At 37.0% G+C, this 16,639-nt stretch overlaps 1 protein-coding gene across 4 annotated transcripts in view; it reads left to right on the top strand.

Moving 5' to 3' along the window:
• The first annotated feature begins 4,736 nt into the window (after positions 1–4,736).
• The window catches only part of RFTN2 (raftlin family member 2), a 29,825-nt gene continuing 17,922 nt past the window's right edge, over positions 4,737–16,639 (top strand). The window contains exons 1-5 of one of the 4 annotated variants that reach the window (XM_059475731.1): positions 4,737–4,889; positions 6,388–6,534; positions 11,459–11,642; positions 13,558–13,669; positions 14,386–14,698. In XM_059475731.1, the coding sequence (XP_059331714.1) occupies positions 6,396–6,534; positions 11,459–11,642; positions 13,558–13,669; positions 14,386–14,698 (748 nt within the window). In that variant the 5' untranslated portion in view covers positions 4,737–4,889; positions 6,388–6,395. Of the gene's footprint in view, positions 4,890–5,767; positions 5,936–6,329; positions 6,535–7,343; positions 7,424–11,458; positions 11,643–13,557; positions 13,670–14,385; positions 14,699–16,639 lie in introns of those variants that run through there. The other 3 variants (XM_059475730.1, XM_059475729.1, XM_059475732.1) reach the window with 3 other exon arrangements.

The raw sequence follows: 16,639 nt of genomic DNA, 5'->3' as shown, positions 1-16,639 counted from the left end.
ACCTTCCAGGAGTTGAATCTCTGTAGGAAATGTACCTGACTTAGCTGGGTGAATCCCTGTAGTTGAATTAAATGTGTACTGGGGAAGAACCACATTTCCTCAGTGCCTAAAGTTGTGCTGTTTTGATGTTCTGGCATTCATGGCTTCTTGTTCCTTTACACTGCACTGTCCTATTGTGCTAGTTCAGCTTTCTGGAATGTGGAGATTGCCATGCTGTTCAACAGAAGTCATTTAGTTAACCATAGATCTTCAGATGAGGGTTTTGGGGGTTGGAGAAAGGGTCATGTTCTTTTTGGCCTTCTGCAGTTTCCCACTGATAATAGTGAGGCTCCACACTCATGCTAGGAGGGAGTGTATCCCCATGTGCCCTGTGGGCATGCAGTAACTGATAGCAAATCACCTTTGTGCATTGGCTTTCACATTCCCATATTAGCAAACTAGGTTAATTTTCTGGCTTCCACCCCTTAGAATTTAGGAGAACTGGTTGGTTTCTTCTACTGAGAACCTGGTTGGTTTTCTACTGAGCTAGCTGTTACAGTATTTCTAGCAACTGCTGTCTGCTTATGTTACATTTCCACTGCAGAAGGTTAGTTCTAGCATTTTCTATTTCATAAAATAAGTGCTGGATAAAAGCTTGGACAGGCAGAAAGTTACTGAAGTTGTCTCTCAGGTATTTTTGTATATCTGTTTGGCTATTGTTTCTTGTAAAATGTAGAATTCTCTGGTTTATTAGTACTTTTGGTTCCTGCTTCAGATCTTTTGCAAAAGAAGTCTGTTGTTCCTGAAAAACTGTTTACAGTTTTAATTTTAAATTAGAATTTCTTTATATTCAGATACTCATTTTCCAAAAGAGCTAAGAAGTCATTGAGTAAACTGCATTCCAGTAGTAACTAGCAGAACACATGGCTCTCTTGAAATGTTTTTGTCTGTTTAACAAAGTTATAAAATGTGAAAAGTTGTATGGCTGCAAAATAGCTTTTTTTTTTTTTGTAAAATAGTTTTGTACCTTTGTAATGTGGAAGTACTACAGCAGGTTCAGTTCACCTGCTTTAAAAACTTCCTAAGTTTCCTGTTGAAATAAAAACTATTCATCTTAAGTCCTTATTTTAAGGATGTAGAATACAGTGCTATGTGTGCAGTCCTGCACACTAGTCCTTATATAGCTGTTATACAGAAGATCCAGATCTAGCCCATCCAGTTTCTTTCTAGAATCCATGGGTTTAGTTGGTGGCTAACATATGGCTGAGTGTTTGATACTGTATTGGAGATACAGATGATACACTTGCTACTGCCGTGATAAGTGAGACACTGTGAGTGCACAGAGAGAAAAGTTGAAGAAATTTGCAGATCTCATTTTAGAGAACTGTTTACAGTTTCAGAAATTAAAAGCTCTTTTAATTGAAACTGCTTGTAATACAGCAATAATAAACAAGCTTCTGTATTTTTGGATTTCTAGTAAAGTTCTGAGTTAGTAGCTACAAGTTTAATTCTAGCTGGTCTATATTTACTGTTTGGATTGTAACTTTTGTTTATTGTAGTATCAGAGTTTTAATATGGGTTGAAAAAAATGAAAAAATGAAATTTGACTTTGATCATTAAACTATGTTTTAATGACTGCAAAAGCAAACTATTGTTGTCATCTCTGTTCATTGGTTTTAGAACATTTAAGTTAAAGCTTACAGCAGAAAAGCTGGCTTTTCTGCTCAAGTTAACCTGTTTAACAAGACTGTTCCTGTCACATTCACAAAACTCTTCCTTCAAAGGCAAATCAAAGGCTGAAGAAAAAAAGCAAATTGCCAAACCTCAGAGCCTTCAGAATGGAATCCTGATACTTCGTTGGTATCTTTAAATGGAGTCATTCTAGAGAAAAAAGAAATGTCAGTGTTTTAGTTAAATCAAGTGCTCTTGGGAATGGGGGTGTAAAAAATATTTGACAACTGAGTTGCAGAATTCTTCTGATGGAAGCTTTTTGCTTTTTCTGTCATTATACTCACTCAAACAAAAACTTTACATTTGCTTTAAGTCATACAACAAAGGAAGTAAGCCTGAAAAATTTAAAAGGGGAACTAAAGTTCAAAAATGTTGCAATTTGAGGTTTTTAATATTTAGGGGGGTTTTAAATGTGCTAAGTCCTCAAACTAGCTGTTCAACTACCCTCAGGTTTCAAAGAAATCTGACTAATTTAGCTTGTGTTTGTAATTTGTTTCTTGTATCTTATTTATGTCTATGCCCTCTGTTTACATTTTGTCAGTGATGACTGATCTATAGCCAGTACCAATGCTGACTTCTTTATTGTTTTCCATGTATCCTTTATAAGCATGCTAACATTTCAGCCCAAATTGGAAATGTGCTTGATCCAAATATTTTACATTTTGACTTTGTTAGACGGAGTTATTTTTTTATTGAGTCAATTTTGGTCCTAATGAAATCTTTTTTATTAATAATACTTTAGGTAATTGGTAGAGGTTTAAGGTATTTGCATTTCTGCTGCTCACTACATCACCCTTGAGAACAGGAATGGATCTTAACTGGTGGTACATCCATGAGAAGGTTATTCACTTAAAATTTTTCACTGATGAGCTTACCTGTAACAAATTCACTGATACAGGCTGCCCAGACTAATGTTTTTTGTCCCAGTGGTGGCCTAACAGGCTGGAAGATTGGAGATGTTCTCCTCTTGGAGTCCTCATCCAGTTCTAAGTCATGGGATTGAGCAGGAGTCATGTCATGGTTGTGATACACCTTAAATTTCATAGCCCTTAAACAAAGTCTGTGATTTATATTTCAAAATGGAAAATTACAATACTACTGCTTTTGCTAATTTTTGGAGTTAATGTAGCATTAAAGCAGTGTGATTCCTGTTGCTTTTAACTCACTAGCCAGTGTCCTAACCAGAGAGAGAAGGGTTGTGTCTAGGATAACATTAGGTATTTGGTATGCTGGTATAGCTGACTGAACTGCAGATTCAGTAATTTAGGATCTTTCTTGAGTTTCAGTTTAGATACTGTTCATACAGGCAAGAAACATATTTTGTGTACTTGTATTGTTTTCATAGTTTTCCTTACATTTTATTATTTCAGTGAAGGGAAAACTGATCCGGTATCATCTCCCATTCTTGATCTCCTAAGGTAATGGGGGAGGAAATGTTTAAACTGCATTATTAAATGGCTTATGCAGATCCTGGGTTTTGGAGAAGTAAATATTTTTATTCCTGTAAATAGGCTTTGTGTTCAGATGGGTTTGTCACAGATGTTCTAAACCTCAAGAAGGGTTGTCTTAACAATTGTCTGAACAATTCTAGCAAGAGAGATCAAAAAGGGATGCCAATGCCACTTGTTTGGCACCAAGGCCATAGGCAGAGCCTGCCCTGGCTGTCATATTGATTGCAGCTTAGCAGAGTCAGCAATAGGAGACATCTGTTTCCAAACTGCAGTTTCAAGCAGTTCCAGTCCTTTTGTTCAATAAGCCTAGTAAGGTAATGAGAAAAACAAAAATGCCTCCCACACAAAAGCTTTTAAACCTCCCTCAGACAAGAGGGAACAAAGCAGATCATGAGCAAGGGGAGGAACAGCCCTGAGGTGTGGGTAGACAGCAAGGCTTATTTGTCTCACAGTCTGGTCAAAGCTGCTGTGCACAACTGCTGCTGCTGCTTCTCATCCTGTGCTGCCAACAGGCAGTCAGTAATCCAGCATGGGACACACATCCCTACTGATGTGCTTCTCTTGCTGTCTTGGGATCATTTTTCCATTCGATCAGAATAAAAACTGTTGGGGATCCTGGAAGCCTTCCATGGAGGCAAAGTTCCTTTGGACTCATTGGCCCTTTGTCTGGCTGTCTTTACCTTCTTTAAGGTCTAAAAATTATATCAAGCTTCAGTGAAGGAGTCTCATGCCCTTTCAGAGATGGCACTGTAAATACAACTTGCTGCTGAATCACAGGATAGTTTGGGATTTGCTCTTTTCTGGTACCCATTCCCAGAGCCTTTGCATTTTGCGTCACTGGAAGTAGATTGTTTTGTAGTTTGTATCCACTTGGTAACAGGAAATTGCAGCTCTTTAGCAGCTCTTGAGTCTTAAGAATCTTGTGATCCTGTGTCTCTCCTGAGTCATTCAAGTGTTTTGATGCAGTTTTAAACTCCAGTGGGAGATGCTGCTCATTCTTGCTGATTTTGTTTTGTTTTCTTTTTTTTGGTCTGTGCAACCTTTGGTTTTATTAGTGACTTGAGTCAAGTCTGCAGTGACAGCTGTTGACTGACTTCCAACTTGGGAGCTTATAACTATTCATACTTATCTAGGATTGCACAAAATATGGACCATTGCTTTTATCTGGAACTGTTATTCTTCCTGGTGTTGTAAGAGTTGGTTTATATTATGGAAAGCCCTATCTTGGTGAAGGGGTTGTAACATTGTGTAAGCCTTGTCATGAAGAGTTCAAAATACATGTTCAAAATGGCCTAATTGCAAATGTAGTTATTTTAAGTTAAATAAAAATGAAAAAGCAGCCTGCTGACAACTGGACTGGTGCTGCAAAAATGTTGTTTTACTTGCAGTTATCTTAGTCATGCCATGGCTTCATACAAGCAGTTACAATGGAACTTAAGGGGAGTGTAGAGTGAAGCAGCTGGACTCTCAAGGCTGAGTGGACACTTTACATGTATGGCTGATATGGCAACAGTTCAGGGATAACCTTTACTGAAAAAAAAGTAGTGTTTGGGAGCAATTTCTGTGTGAGAAGACTCTCAAGAAGTTTAAGAATTCTGCATATTTGATGTGTTTTCTTAGGTTTTAATTGAGAAGACAATGCTTGAGGATTTCCTTTCTGTTTCAGCACCTGGGAGCGTGTTTTAAAGACTGCAATAATTGCAACTTCAGTTCCAGGCTCTGCACTAAGTGATTATAATTTTTTTTTCCTAGCATTAAGTGACTATAATCTATAATGTGTGTTTCAAAATGTTGTAGTCTCTAGGCATATAATTCCTGATAAGCTACTTAAATAAAAAGTTAGATCACTGTGCTTGCAGGAGGACAGAAACCTGCAAATAGTTAATGTCTAACTTGAAGTTATTTTTATACAAAATTATTAGCATTTTTAATAAGGTATATATATTTCATTTTTTTCTCTAGATGACTGAATTTCTTTAGGTGCAGTCTAAAAATAAAAAGGCTAATTTCTAACAGTTCATCCTGGGAACAGCAGGGCCACAGAAAATAACTCAGTGTTTTTTTCTTCCTATGCATTATTGTGATCTGCATCAGGTATAATGCAGACCACAATAATTACAAATGACTTGCAATAGTTAATGGAAGAGTAAAGAGAGCCCTTAAATTATACTGAATTTTTCGAACCTAAAGAAGAGTTAACATAGAAAACTTTTTACAGTGTTGAAAGTCTGTGGCTGTACCAACTAAGGTGAATTTAATAGAAGAGAAAAGGGTTCTGTTTGTTCAATACCCATGAATAATGGAAAACAAAGTTTTGTAATTTTTTTCATATGTAGTATTGACCAAGTCTATACCATTTGAAATGAAGAATATTTCAGTGTGATTATTTTTGGTGTTTTTCAAAACCAGTTACATAAGTTAATTTGCATGCTGAAGATTCTTATTGATTTTTCTGGACAAGAAATTACTACATATTTTTACACTATTACGCTGTGTTCATGTTGTTTTTGTTTGGTTGGTTTTTTTCCTCTGTAAGAAAGTCCGTGTAGAAAGGAAATAGGAGCCAACTCTCAAATCTAAAATAAGGACTAAACAGCTTTTCATTTGCCTTTCTACCCTTTGAGATGCCAGAAGCAATTTCCTCTTGAAGCTGACTTCCTTTCTGGAAGTGATTTTCATCTCCAACCATGTTGAGGCTCTTTTCTCATTCTTTCATTCTGACTAACTTGCTTTTTTCCTGTCTGACTTTCTACTGCAGTTGGGAACTTCTGGAGGTAAGTAATGACAGACAAGTTTCTGTATAACTTTGTTTTTCAGTTCTTCTTCCCCCCTCGCCCCCCCTCACCCAGTCAGTCTAGAAGGACAAACAAAGCACTATTGGTGTCCTCTGCAAGAGAGCACTGATAGGGGCTGGCTGTAAATTGACGTGGCATGGAAAATCTCTGCTAGTTGGGAGCAGCTCTAATGTTGCTGCGAAATCCAGCCTACTCATAGCCAAGTTTGTAGCTTGAAATCATCTCGAGCTCACTGCTTCTATATTAAAAATGAATGGAAAGTACCTTTGCTTTTCGGTCTGGGAACTGGACTTTTTCTCTGTTTGGATTTACAGCTAATAGGGGGAAAAAAAAATCGAGGGGAATTATTTGGTTCCTTTTTTTTCCCCTGTAGTAGGAGCGACAGATCTTGCTGCTCCCCCCACCTTTTCCTGCGACTTAATCATTTGCAGATCTTGCCATGGGGTGCGGACTGAGAAAGCTGGAAGACCCAGATGATAGCAGCCCTGGAAAAATCTTTTCTACACTGAAGAGACCACAAGTTGAAACAAAGACGGATTCTGCTTATGAATATGTATTGCTGGATTTTACCTTAGAAGGTATATTTTTATGCTGTATCTTTACTGTTTTGAAGTAAGAAGGAACAGGATTTAACTTAGTTTTCTCTTGTTTGATTTACAGTAAATCTTAGGCACTTTTGTCAAAGCTAGCCAAAATGTAAGACTTTTATTTTGAAACACAAATCACGATGAAGCTTCTCACTTGTATAAAATTACAATGGAAACTGCTGAAGTATTTTTAACAACCAAACCCTGCAAATTATACAACTGTCCTCGTTAAGGAAGCTGGCTAGAAACTGTTAAGAGATTTTTCCTGGTTTCCTGTGAGTCACATACTGCCGTCTGTACTGGCTTTGAATAATGGTTGTCTGAATTCAGTGTGACGGTTCAGAAAATACACTGTGCCTGAGCCTTAATTGAATAACAATTTTTTAAATGCACTCAACTTCCGAAAACAGGCTGTCATTGTCCTTGTTTCTTTATGCAGAAGTAAGTCTGTTCCTTAGTTGTATATCAGGAGTAACTTCCCCTCTTACGCCCACCGCAGTCTCTTGGTAGAAGTTTCTGTTATAAGAGTCTGAGTTTTGTCTTGCTTTTTTTCCCAAATGCTGTACTTGTAGTTGTTGAATAGTCTTTTGAAATTGTGACTGAAATGAAACTAAATCTGTATGCATAGCTAGAGGCAGACAGTGCTCTGTGGGATACTTCCTTCCCGAGGGTGTCCCATCTCTAACAGAGCAACTCCCTGTTCCACAAAGTTGAAAACATAAACAAGCCCAGATGGCTGCCCTCAGAGCACAGACAGCTCACTTTTACAGTCACTTTATAGTAACTTGCATTTTGTAACAACCTAGTGTACTGGATATGCTTAATAACAAGGATTTGAAGTAAATGCTGTTACTAGAAGGGTTGCATAAAGGGAAACAGTGTAAGTGCAGGTCTTAGTGCAATTGCAGGAACTTTTTCATAAACAAAACTTGGCTTTTGATTATTTTTTAGTGTTGTAATATTTTTATTTTAAATATAAGAGTCTTTTCATTAAAAAGCTATATGCGACTAATAGAAGATATATTCTGCTAGGTTACATAGTACTAGAGATCTAACTTTGTTCTGTTGATTTACGTAAAATGTTTTTCACTGTTTTTTTTCCTTTTGAAGAAACAAAACTATGAAATAAGTAGTGGTAAGATATTGGAAATAAAGCTAGGCTACCTAGTGCATACATTAATTAACTACTGATACAGGAAGGATAAATTTTTTGGAAACTGAAGAGCATTCAGTGTTCCTAAATAGCCTCTGTTCCAGATAGTTGTTTTTTTTTGTTTTCAAGTTACAGTTTCTAATAGTGTTTTATAAATTACTTGTTTTAAAGGTGGCTGTGACCTTTGAAGTAATAGCCCATTGAACATGTGCAATTAAAGGTGTAGCTCTGTTTTAATAACCTAGCACTACAGCAGTAAAGATTAATTTTCTGTTGTTTGTCTGATAATCAGAATTGCTCTGCTTCAGTGGAATTATGTTAAATAACTGAGATCAGTTTCAGATAGTTACCTCACTCTTTTTTAGGTTTCTTACTGGAAGTAAGGGGATTTGTAAACAAAGGTATCTTTCTGTTGAATCATTCTAGATATGTGTATATAACCTTAATTTTTTTTTTTTTGAAGTCTCTATTTTTAGAGCTAAGATGAATACAGAAAAAGAACATGGTACATATTTCTACTGCCTTGGAGGCATTTTTCAATTCTGAGTGTTTCTGAAATGGGTGGACTTGCTCAAGTATGGTGGAGAATATACTGAGCTTTTTTTCTTTTTTCCTTCAGTCAGCTTGCTCATGTACTTGTTGCTATTTGAATGTCCTTTGGCTTAATTAAACTGGGACCCCTTTATCACTTCAGACCAAAGTTTTTCCTCTGCTGTCAAGTTGTGTATTTATGGCACTCATTCTGCTTAGCCTACTTCCAGAACAAAGTCTTCCTCTGCATAGGGGATTTACGTGTGCCCAAGTGATTTCTTGTCACTGGATCTTGCACCAAGAAAAACAGAACGTCTGCACTTAATAATATTTTAAGATCTTACAGTAAACCATGTCCTGCATCAGGATAAAAATATACAAGCGTAAATGTGTTATTTCAATTTAATATGCCTTATTCTGTGCTTTATCAGGTGATCATGTGCTTTATCATATGCAACATGAAGTCAAAATGAGCCTGCTGGGGAAACTTGCATCAGTCCCTGATCTTTTCTCCCAGGCCAGGATGCAGATTAGGTCAACCATGCTGTGGTCTGAATTTGCTGGCTGGAGTCCCTTTGCATCTTAACTACTTATTAGCTGTGCACTGAACCTTGGCTTCTCCCTTCCTGGTCCCCAAAATGCTCTCATCCCTACTGTAAAAATTAGCTTTGAGTTCCATGGAGGATGAGGGCCATCAGGGGAATCCCAAACAAAAAAAAACCACAGCAAATCTTTTATTTTGGTGGACTGGAGTAGTACAAAGAAGAGGGAGCAGTGGACACTGAAGTGTAATTTTAAATGCTGGTTAGTGACTGTAAATCCCAAAGTCTCAGTCATGAATCATATCCCAATCACACAAACAGCTGCTATTTTGTGAAGTCAGTCTAACCAAAAAGTAGGGATAGTTTCTATATTTCTTCTAAGCAGAAGATAATGCTTGTGCATTATCCACTATCCTCCTATTAGGGAAAAGAAGAAATATTGATGCAGCTTGCTAAGATGACATACTGTCAAGTTCCTGTCATTCTGAATACCAGTGTGAATATGTGTGAAATAGCTGTTTTGTCATCATCTACAGTATCCTGCATCTGAGATTTACCATGCATCTGGAAAGTTAGCTGGAGTTCTTATTGCCACAGTATTTTGGCTACCTGTTGAGAGCACATCAGGAAGGGAACTTTTGTTATGAAAAAGGATTTAAGACATTCATAAAATCAGGGATGTGGTGATCAAATTGCATCATTCCTACTTTTTTGGTCTGTAGGCTATGGAGCAGTTATTTCTCAATACATGGGCTCTTGGATTTACAGAGTGGAGTCATGGGATGGGAGTATTGCTAATGACAAAATATCATCTGTTTACAAAAGGGAAGCTGTGATAGTGTCAGCTTAAAGAAAAAGTGCAACAGCCTTGTCCTTATGACTGAGAATGACAGTTTAGTTAATAGCTTGAATTTGCTGGATATCAGCAGTAAACCATCAATATGTGTGTTGGTGATAGTTTTTGGTAGTGTGTGTTTCCCTGGTATAAATTATCCTGGTTCTTCTTGATAGCTTTTCTGTTAAGGTTCTTACAGTGACAAGCAAAGTAGCCCACCATTCCTTTTCCCATTAGTAGAAATTGGTGTTAAAAAGCATTTGAGTGTTGTAAAATACTAGTTTCTGATAGTTTGTGGGGGTTTTGTGGTCTTTTTTTAAAGCCCTCAGTAAGTGTATCTATGTCAATATTACCTACATTTTATAGAAAGCAGTGTAGAGAGGCTTTACAAAACACTGCTTGTGAATCAGCAGAGTTCTAATTCAATTTATTAGAATAAAACATTTGTGCAAACTAAGGAGTCATATCTCTGGTTTATGATAGTTTAAAGCAGTAGGATAGACAAACTTAGTGACTTCTGTGTCTTAGGTCCTTAAATTCCTTGCTATTGCCAACCTGCGCTATAATGCAGATAGACAAGAGAAGGCAGGGACAAGAAATTAACTCAGCAAAGTGATGAGAGATTTATATAAATGCTTTTACTTTATTTTTTTCATGCTTTTTTTTTAATTACAGAATCAAAGAAGAGTTAGTGTATTTAGTTATTTTCAGTTGTATGGTTCGATAGGGAATGTTCAGGGCAGCACATTACACTTGCTTGTATATATATATATATATATATATATATACATATATATGTATATGTATATATTGGAAAAAGTGTTGCTTAGTTTTGACTCAGGCATCCTTTGATGCAGATGGGCACTGGTATTAATGCACAGAAAGTCCTGCAAAGAGGGATCCATCAGGATCCAGGCAAATAGGCTGCTTGGAGCAGGGCTCACCAATAGACCAGCACATTTCCAGCCAGGCTGTTTTGTTATCAGAGTTCCTAAGTGCAAAAGATGAAAGCTTTGGCAAATCCGTACTGGTGTAATGACTCTTCTGCTGCTATTTGTGTATGAGTATTGATTTCCTGCTTTCTGAGGGCATCTAGAGTTCCAGCTGCACTTGTGAGAAACAGGAATTACTGACCCATCAGACTGACTGTAGCAGAATATTTATCTGTTACCAGTGTGGAATCTTCCTTTTCTCTTTGCAAAGGCTGTGGACCATTTTAAAAAGGTTCTCCAATAAGTTTTCCCTTTATCTCTGTAGTTTTCCCTAACAATAATGTATTATCCAGTTGCTGCCTATTGATGCAAAATCCCTGCACATGCTGAGCGGGACCCTCCCTAGAAATCAGCTTATTTAGGTGATGTGTAAGTTTGGTGAAAAAAGGAACTGGGACTGTCAAAATGTCAACTGATACTCCTCCAGATCATTTCTAAGTGGAAAAAAAAATTAATGGAAACAAATCAATTGTCATTGGCTTAAATCTGTTACGTGGAAATTTACCTGAAAACTGGAGTTGAGGGATACTGCATTAGTATGTTTAAGGCTTGGACTAGACAAAATAGTTGCTTTGTTAAGTTCAACTCTATTATGTGTTTAGATGTTAACACAGCTTTTAAATCAGCTTGGCAGACCTTGATCAAACAGACAATGTTGCCAAGTACGTTAAAAATAGATTGTATTAAGTTGTAAAAATAGGTACTTGAAGTAGTTGAATAGTGTTGAATCATCTGTAAATCTGCTTTTTCTTGTATAAATGGGACTGTAGGTTTTCTGGGTTTGCATAAAAGGAACTCACCCAAAGAGTTTATAGACATACACAGTATCATGTGCTTCTCTTCTGCTTTCAATGCTTTGTAGCTTCTTCAAATCCAGAAGTGATCAGGATCAGTTCTGTGTTGGATATAGCAGCTCGGGTGGAAGAGTATTACAGCAAAGGCTATGTTGTGGGAGCTGTGCATCCCATTCTGCTGCCAGTGGGACGGAGGAGGAGCTTCCCTGCAAGTCACATGTATCGAGTGGTGCTCTCCCGGTCAAAGCTGAGGTAACAGGGAAATTACTTGAGTACATTGATCCTTTACTGAAGCCATTTGTGTGTGGGCTGCTCAACATTCATTGCTTATCAATTTGAAATGAGCACCTCGGATTGGCCAGTTAGTAGTGTCTTTAATTAATGCTAAGCACACACTAAGCTAATGTTTCCTTTGCCTTAGTAAATAGCCTAACAAAATCCAAAGTGTAATATCATCTGTCTTAGCACTTGCAGCAAATAAGATTAACTAAAATACTAGGAGAGTAATAAGGTGCTTTAAACTATCTCATGCTTGCTTTTTCTTGGTTTTCAAAACTTTTGTCTTTCCCAGGGGAAAATGACATAGATTGTGAATTAATTTGTCAGGGATAGTTTGGGCTTTTCCTTATTAAGAAGAAAATCTTCATTCTGGAGCAGAGGTCATACAAAAGCTTTGTTTTGACACTGAGGGAGAGGCAGGAGCTTGTTTATGTTCCAGATCCATGGTCTTGTTTATTACTCCTGTTTTTACTGCATTAAAATCACCATGTGATCCTAAAAACACATGCAAAGCAATGTTACCATTCATTAGTTCCTTTGAATGCAAAAGAAAATAACCTCTTCTTATTTTGAATAACTAGAAAGTGGATTTCTTACAGCATTAAAAGCTGTGAAGCTTCCCCTTCTCTTCTGAGTCCTTATGTGATGCACAAAGGTGCTTGTCTTTATTTGAGGGCTGGGAAGGTGTGAATTGGAAGCTGCCTTGCTGCCACTGCAGTAATGCTTTCTCTAAGTGTTCATTTAAGAGAAATTCTCAAACCCTTTGATTAAACAAGCATTTTTGGGAGTATTTGCTGTTCATGCAACTTAACCTTTATAGATTCATCTGCAAACAAGGTGAATGCTGTTCCTGTGGGCAGAAAGTTGAGTAAGAAAGCAAAATGCTTGCCCTGGAGCTGAGGCTTCCAAGAGCTGGCACTCCCAGCACATGGCTCCCATTCTTTGCCTTATCCCTGTAGATGTGGCATCCTTTGGAAGTTGTTCGAACCTTTAGGCCCTGAATGGGTGAAGGATGAGACTGTAGCATACCTGTGGAACTGGTGTAGGTTCCAGTTTCCTTCCCAGGTGCCATATGTACCAAGGCTTGTTTTGCTGTGGGCAAATACACCTTCTCCAACTACTGTTTGGAAGGTCAACTTCTATATTTGAATGTGTCTAATCATTTCATTTAAAATTGATTTTCTAAATGAAATTATTATACAAAGAAAGCATCAAATAAAATCCCATTATATTATTGGCATACACTAAATATTGTCTGACTAATAACTGGCTTTAGATGAAACATGAGTGCTATTCTATGACTTTAAATGGAAGTTGGGGTTTGTCAGCTTCAATATGAGATATTCAAACCTTATTTAACCCTCAGTAAGTGTTTTTGCATTGTGTTCCTTGAATTTGCCTATACTGTTTCATTTAACAGCTGCAACTCTCCTTTAGTTACAAAAACTAAGCAGCAGCATGTTAACAGTGTTAAAGGACCATTTCTATTCATGGTGTGTTTTCTACAAAACTGAATCTGCTTTGTGCTTACTAAATTTAGTTTTAATTTGTGTGTTTTGCATTCTCAGAGATTTTTGCATTTATTTATTGCAAAGGCAGAGCTGTTTATCAGTAAAGCTTCATTTCCAAAATATCTCTCTGCATGGTCTTTAGATTAAATTCCTGTTAAATATTAATATTCTCATCCTGGCATTGAAACACACAGTACCTGTCACTTTGTGTAAGAAACAGAACAAAGCACCAAAACCCATTGACTTCTAAATAGTATGAAGAAGCATTGTCAGGATTTCATTCATAACTATTCCTAAAGAAAAGAATTCTATATGCAAGCATTTGCTCAAGTTAGCAGCAAACTCCTGACAAAGACTGCTTTCTTTCTGTGTTCTAGCCAGAAGCACGCAGCACCCAGAGCACAAAGGCACCCCAGGCTGGTGATTGAGGAATGTCCTTTAACATATGAAACACTGACAAATGAAGTAGTGAAAGAACTGCTAGAAAAGGTAAGGGAGGTTTTTTCCAACTTCTCTTCAGATTTTTGTTTCTATCATAAGTGTAAGTTACATTTAGTGGTTGTGGTTTTAGTTTTGTGTTGATTTTATAGAAGCTACAAAATTTCTCTCAGAGTGAGAAAAGAGTTACTTTTTGTCAATATCTCTGTAAAGCTTTGGAAGTCTTCACTGAAAGCAAAATCAAGCTCAGTCTCTCATTATAAAACACTTGTATGATATGTGAATTTTATGTTTTTCTGAGTTAAGTACCCAAGAATAAATGTTCTTTTCATTCTTCAACAAAAAATACAACATGACTCATGGCTCATGAGAGATACTGACCTCCAATACTACAGAAGTGTTTTTAGTATGACTGGCATCACGTATTTAGAGAAATATTATTTATTGCTCTGCTATGCTGCTTATCAATACAACACAGTAAATAAAGTACTTTGGGTTTGTTCTAAATGAGGGATTTTGTTGACTCTGAAGTCATACCAGTGTTGGCCACCCTTTCTTGGCCTGACTCCAAAGGCATGCTGGAAAACTTCCATTTACTTTGAAGCAGGAGCAGCATCAAAGACCAGTCACCCTTCTGTAATACAGTGTTAGGCCTTTATGTCCTCAGCAGTTTAGTAAAGTGGTTCATGTATGTACAAGTTTTAAAGAAGAAAAAGATCTATGCAATTGTAAAATGACTTTGCAGCTAAGTTTATGTTGTATTGCAGGTTAATGAAGCTGCTAAAAGAGGAAAGAAGTTTGTGGGATTTGTAACACAACATTTTCCTCATCCTAAAGCCTGTAATGGAACAAGTGCAGATGGAGGTGCAGAGCTGGAATCAACACTGGGCAGAAGAAATAGGGAACACAGAAGAGAAAACTTTGAGGAAAACTATAAAAACTGGAATGAAGGGACATTGAGTGGTCACTTGTCTGAGAGTGGGATAGAGGAAGAAATGCATGGAGAAAGCAGACTGTTAGAGGATTCAGATTTCCAGTTTGGAAAAGAAGTCAGCCCTTCTAAACCACGGAAAGGAGATGGTAATAAATGCTGCTTGTTTGTTGCAGAAATAAGGTATTTTATTGAGGCATTGGAAAAAATAAAACAGTGTTTTCTGTTGTATCAAATACTGGTTTTGGAAGATACCTCTATGCATGCATATGTAAATGCATACTATTTCTAAAAGAGTTGCCAGTAAAAAAAGCAGAAGGAACACTCACCTTCTGTTTTATGTATGTGAGCTGTAGTAATATATTAAAATGATATTTCAGTTTTCATATAGACTATTGTAGATGTGCTGTCAGAATTCTAGTTTGCAATTTAAAGAAAAAAAGAAAACCAAACGAACACCCCAAGATTGCCCACAGTGTAATTGTGGATTGAAATGTGGCACATTTCATGGTTTTTTGCTCAATATGTGTATAACAAACATGTGGCAGTAAAAATCCTTCCTTTTAGAAGGATGCAGTTGTTATAAAATATTTTCTGGAATGCACATGTAGGTTTACTCAATATAAAATTATAAACACGTAATGATTTCAAAGTATACATTGTGATTCCAGTTGTGCCTGTTTCAAAGATGACAACAAAGAGAGCCCCTTCCAGCTAGAGCCATAATTTTACATGCTTCCAGGCAACTCACATAATGTACACCAAATAAATCCGTTCATAATGGATTCTTTCTGGTTAACGTGCCTTCAAGAAGTGTCCTGAAAGAGATCACTGAAATTAATGCCTTGACCATGAAATCGAAGACAATAATTGTTACAAAATGAATTTCTTAGAGAAAAGTAAGCATTAGACGTATAGGAAGGAAAAACATAATTGAAAAAATGCTGATGCTGTGATAGACTACTTTGTTGTAGAAGGATGAGGTGCTTGGTGTAGTCTGTGCAAAAAATGGTCTGAAACATTGACTTCTGGTACTGAAACTCTTAAGGCCTCCTGGCTGCTAAGAGGAAAAGGTAGAAAGAAAGAAGTCATCTGAGTAAGAGAACTAATGCAAGACAGAATTATGTGGAAAGCAGGCAGCATGAAACTTTCATGTCAGGCTGCATTCCCTGATGAGCCAGACATGTTTTAATTGCTCTCAAAAGCCACCTTTTCACTTTCCTGTTAAAACAGCTCTTCAGTCTGTAGACTCTGAGAATGATGACTCTAAGCACAGAGATAATCAATGTCCCTCTTATTTTTAAGGTTTGAGTAAAAGCAGTTTTCCTACAAGTGAGCCTTTATAGCATAATCTGGTAAAACTTAACTCTTCTCTTACAGCTTTAAATAGTGGGTTTGCTATATATTAGCAGTCCTGTAAGGAAGAAGTGGAAAACTGGGTTCTGTTCGGGAGCAGTGTTTGTGTGGCTGGTGTGACCAGGTAGATCAGCAGTCAGTGCATCCCCTACATGCAGTGTTCTCAGGAAACTTCAAAAAGCTTAGGAAGGATATGCCAGGCTTCTCTACACTAGTCAAATAGAAAGTCACTGGAGTTCATGAGATAAAACTTCTGGAAACTTAACCACCTTTCTTTGTTTTATGTAATTGTCATTTTGAAAAATGCTGATGTGAATTTTCCAAGGCATTCTTGCATATGTGTAGGTATATACTGCTATGCCAGTGTGCCACTTCCATTTACCTCTGCTCAAAAGAGGCAAGAAACTATGCCCAAGTTATAGATTTGGGGATTTTAAGTATGAATTTTTACTGTTCTATTGCTTTTTGAACTATTTTATTGAATTTTGACTATTGCGGAGGTAAATTTCTGGTATATGTGAGGAATTGAATAGTTTTATTGGGAAACAATTTCCTTTTTCTGTAGAATAAGAGATCTTACTTCAATATATGGTAAAAGAAATTAAGGTTTGTCATGATAAACACATTACTTGGGATGTAAGCACCTGTGAAAGTGATAAAACTGTATAAAGAGTTATCTCTTACTGAAAGCTCAACATTTTGTTCTGAATTCCCCTTATTCTAGGCACATGATG

This window comes from Ammospiza nelsoni, chromosome 7 (genome assembly GCF_027579445.1).
Source record: "Ammospiza nelsoni isolate bAmmNel1 chromosome 7, bAmmNel1.pri, whole genome shotgun sequence".
Lineage (NCBI taxonomy): Eukaryota > Metazoa > Chordata > Aves > Passeriformes > Passerellidae > Ammospiza > Ammospiza nelsoni.
The sequence above is the reverse complement of the archived record's forward strand: the minus strand, read 5'-3'. Positions and strand labels throughout refer to the sequence as shown.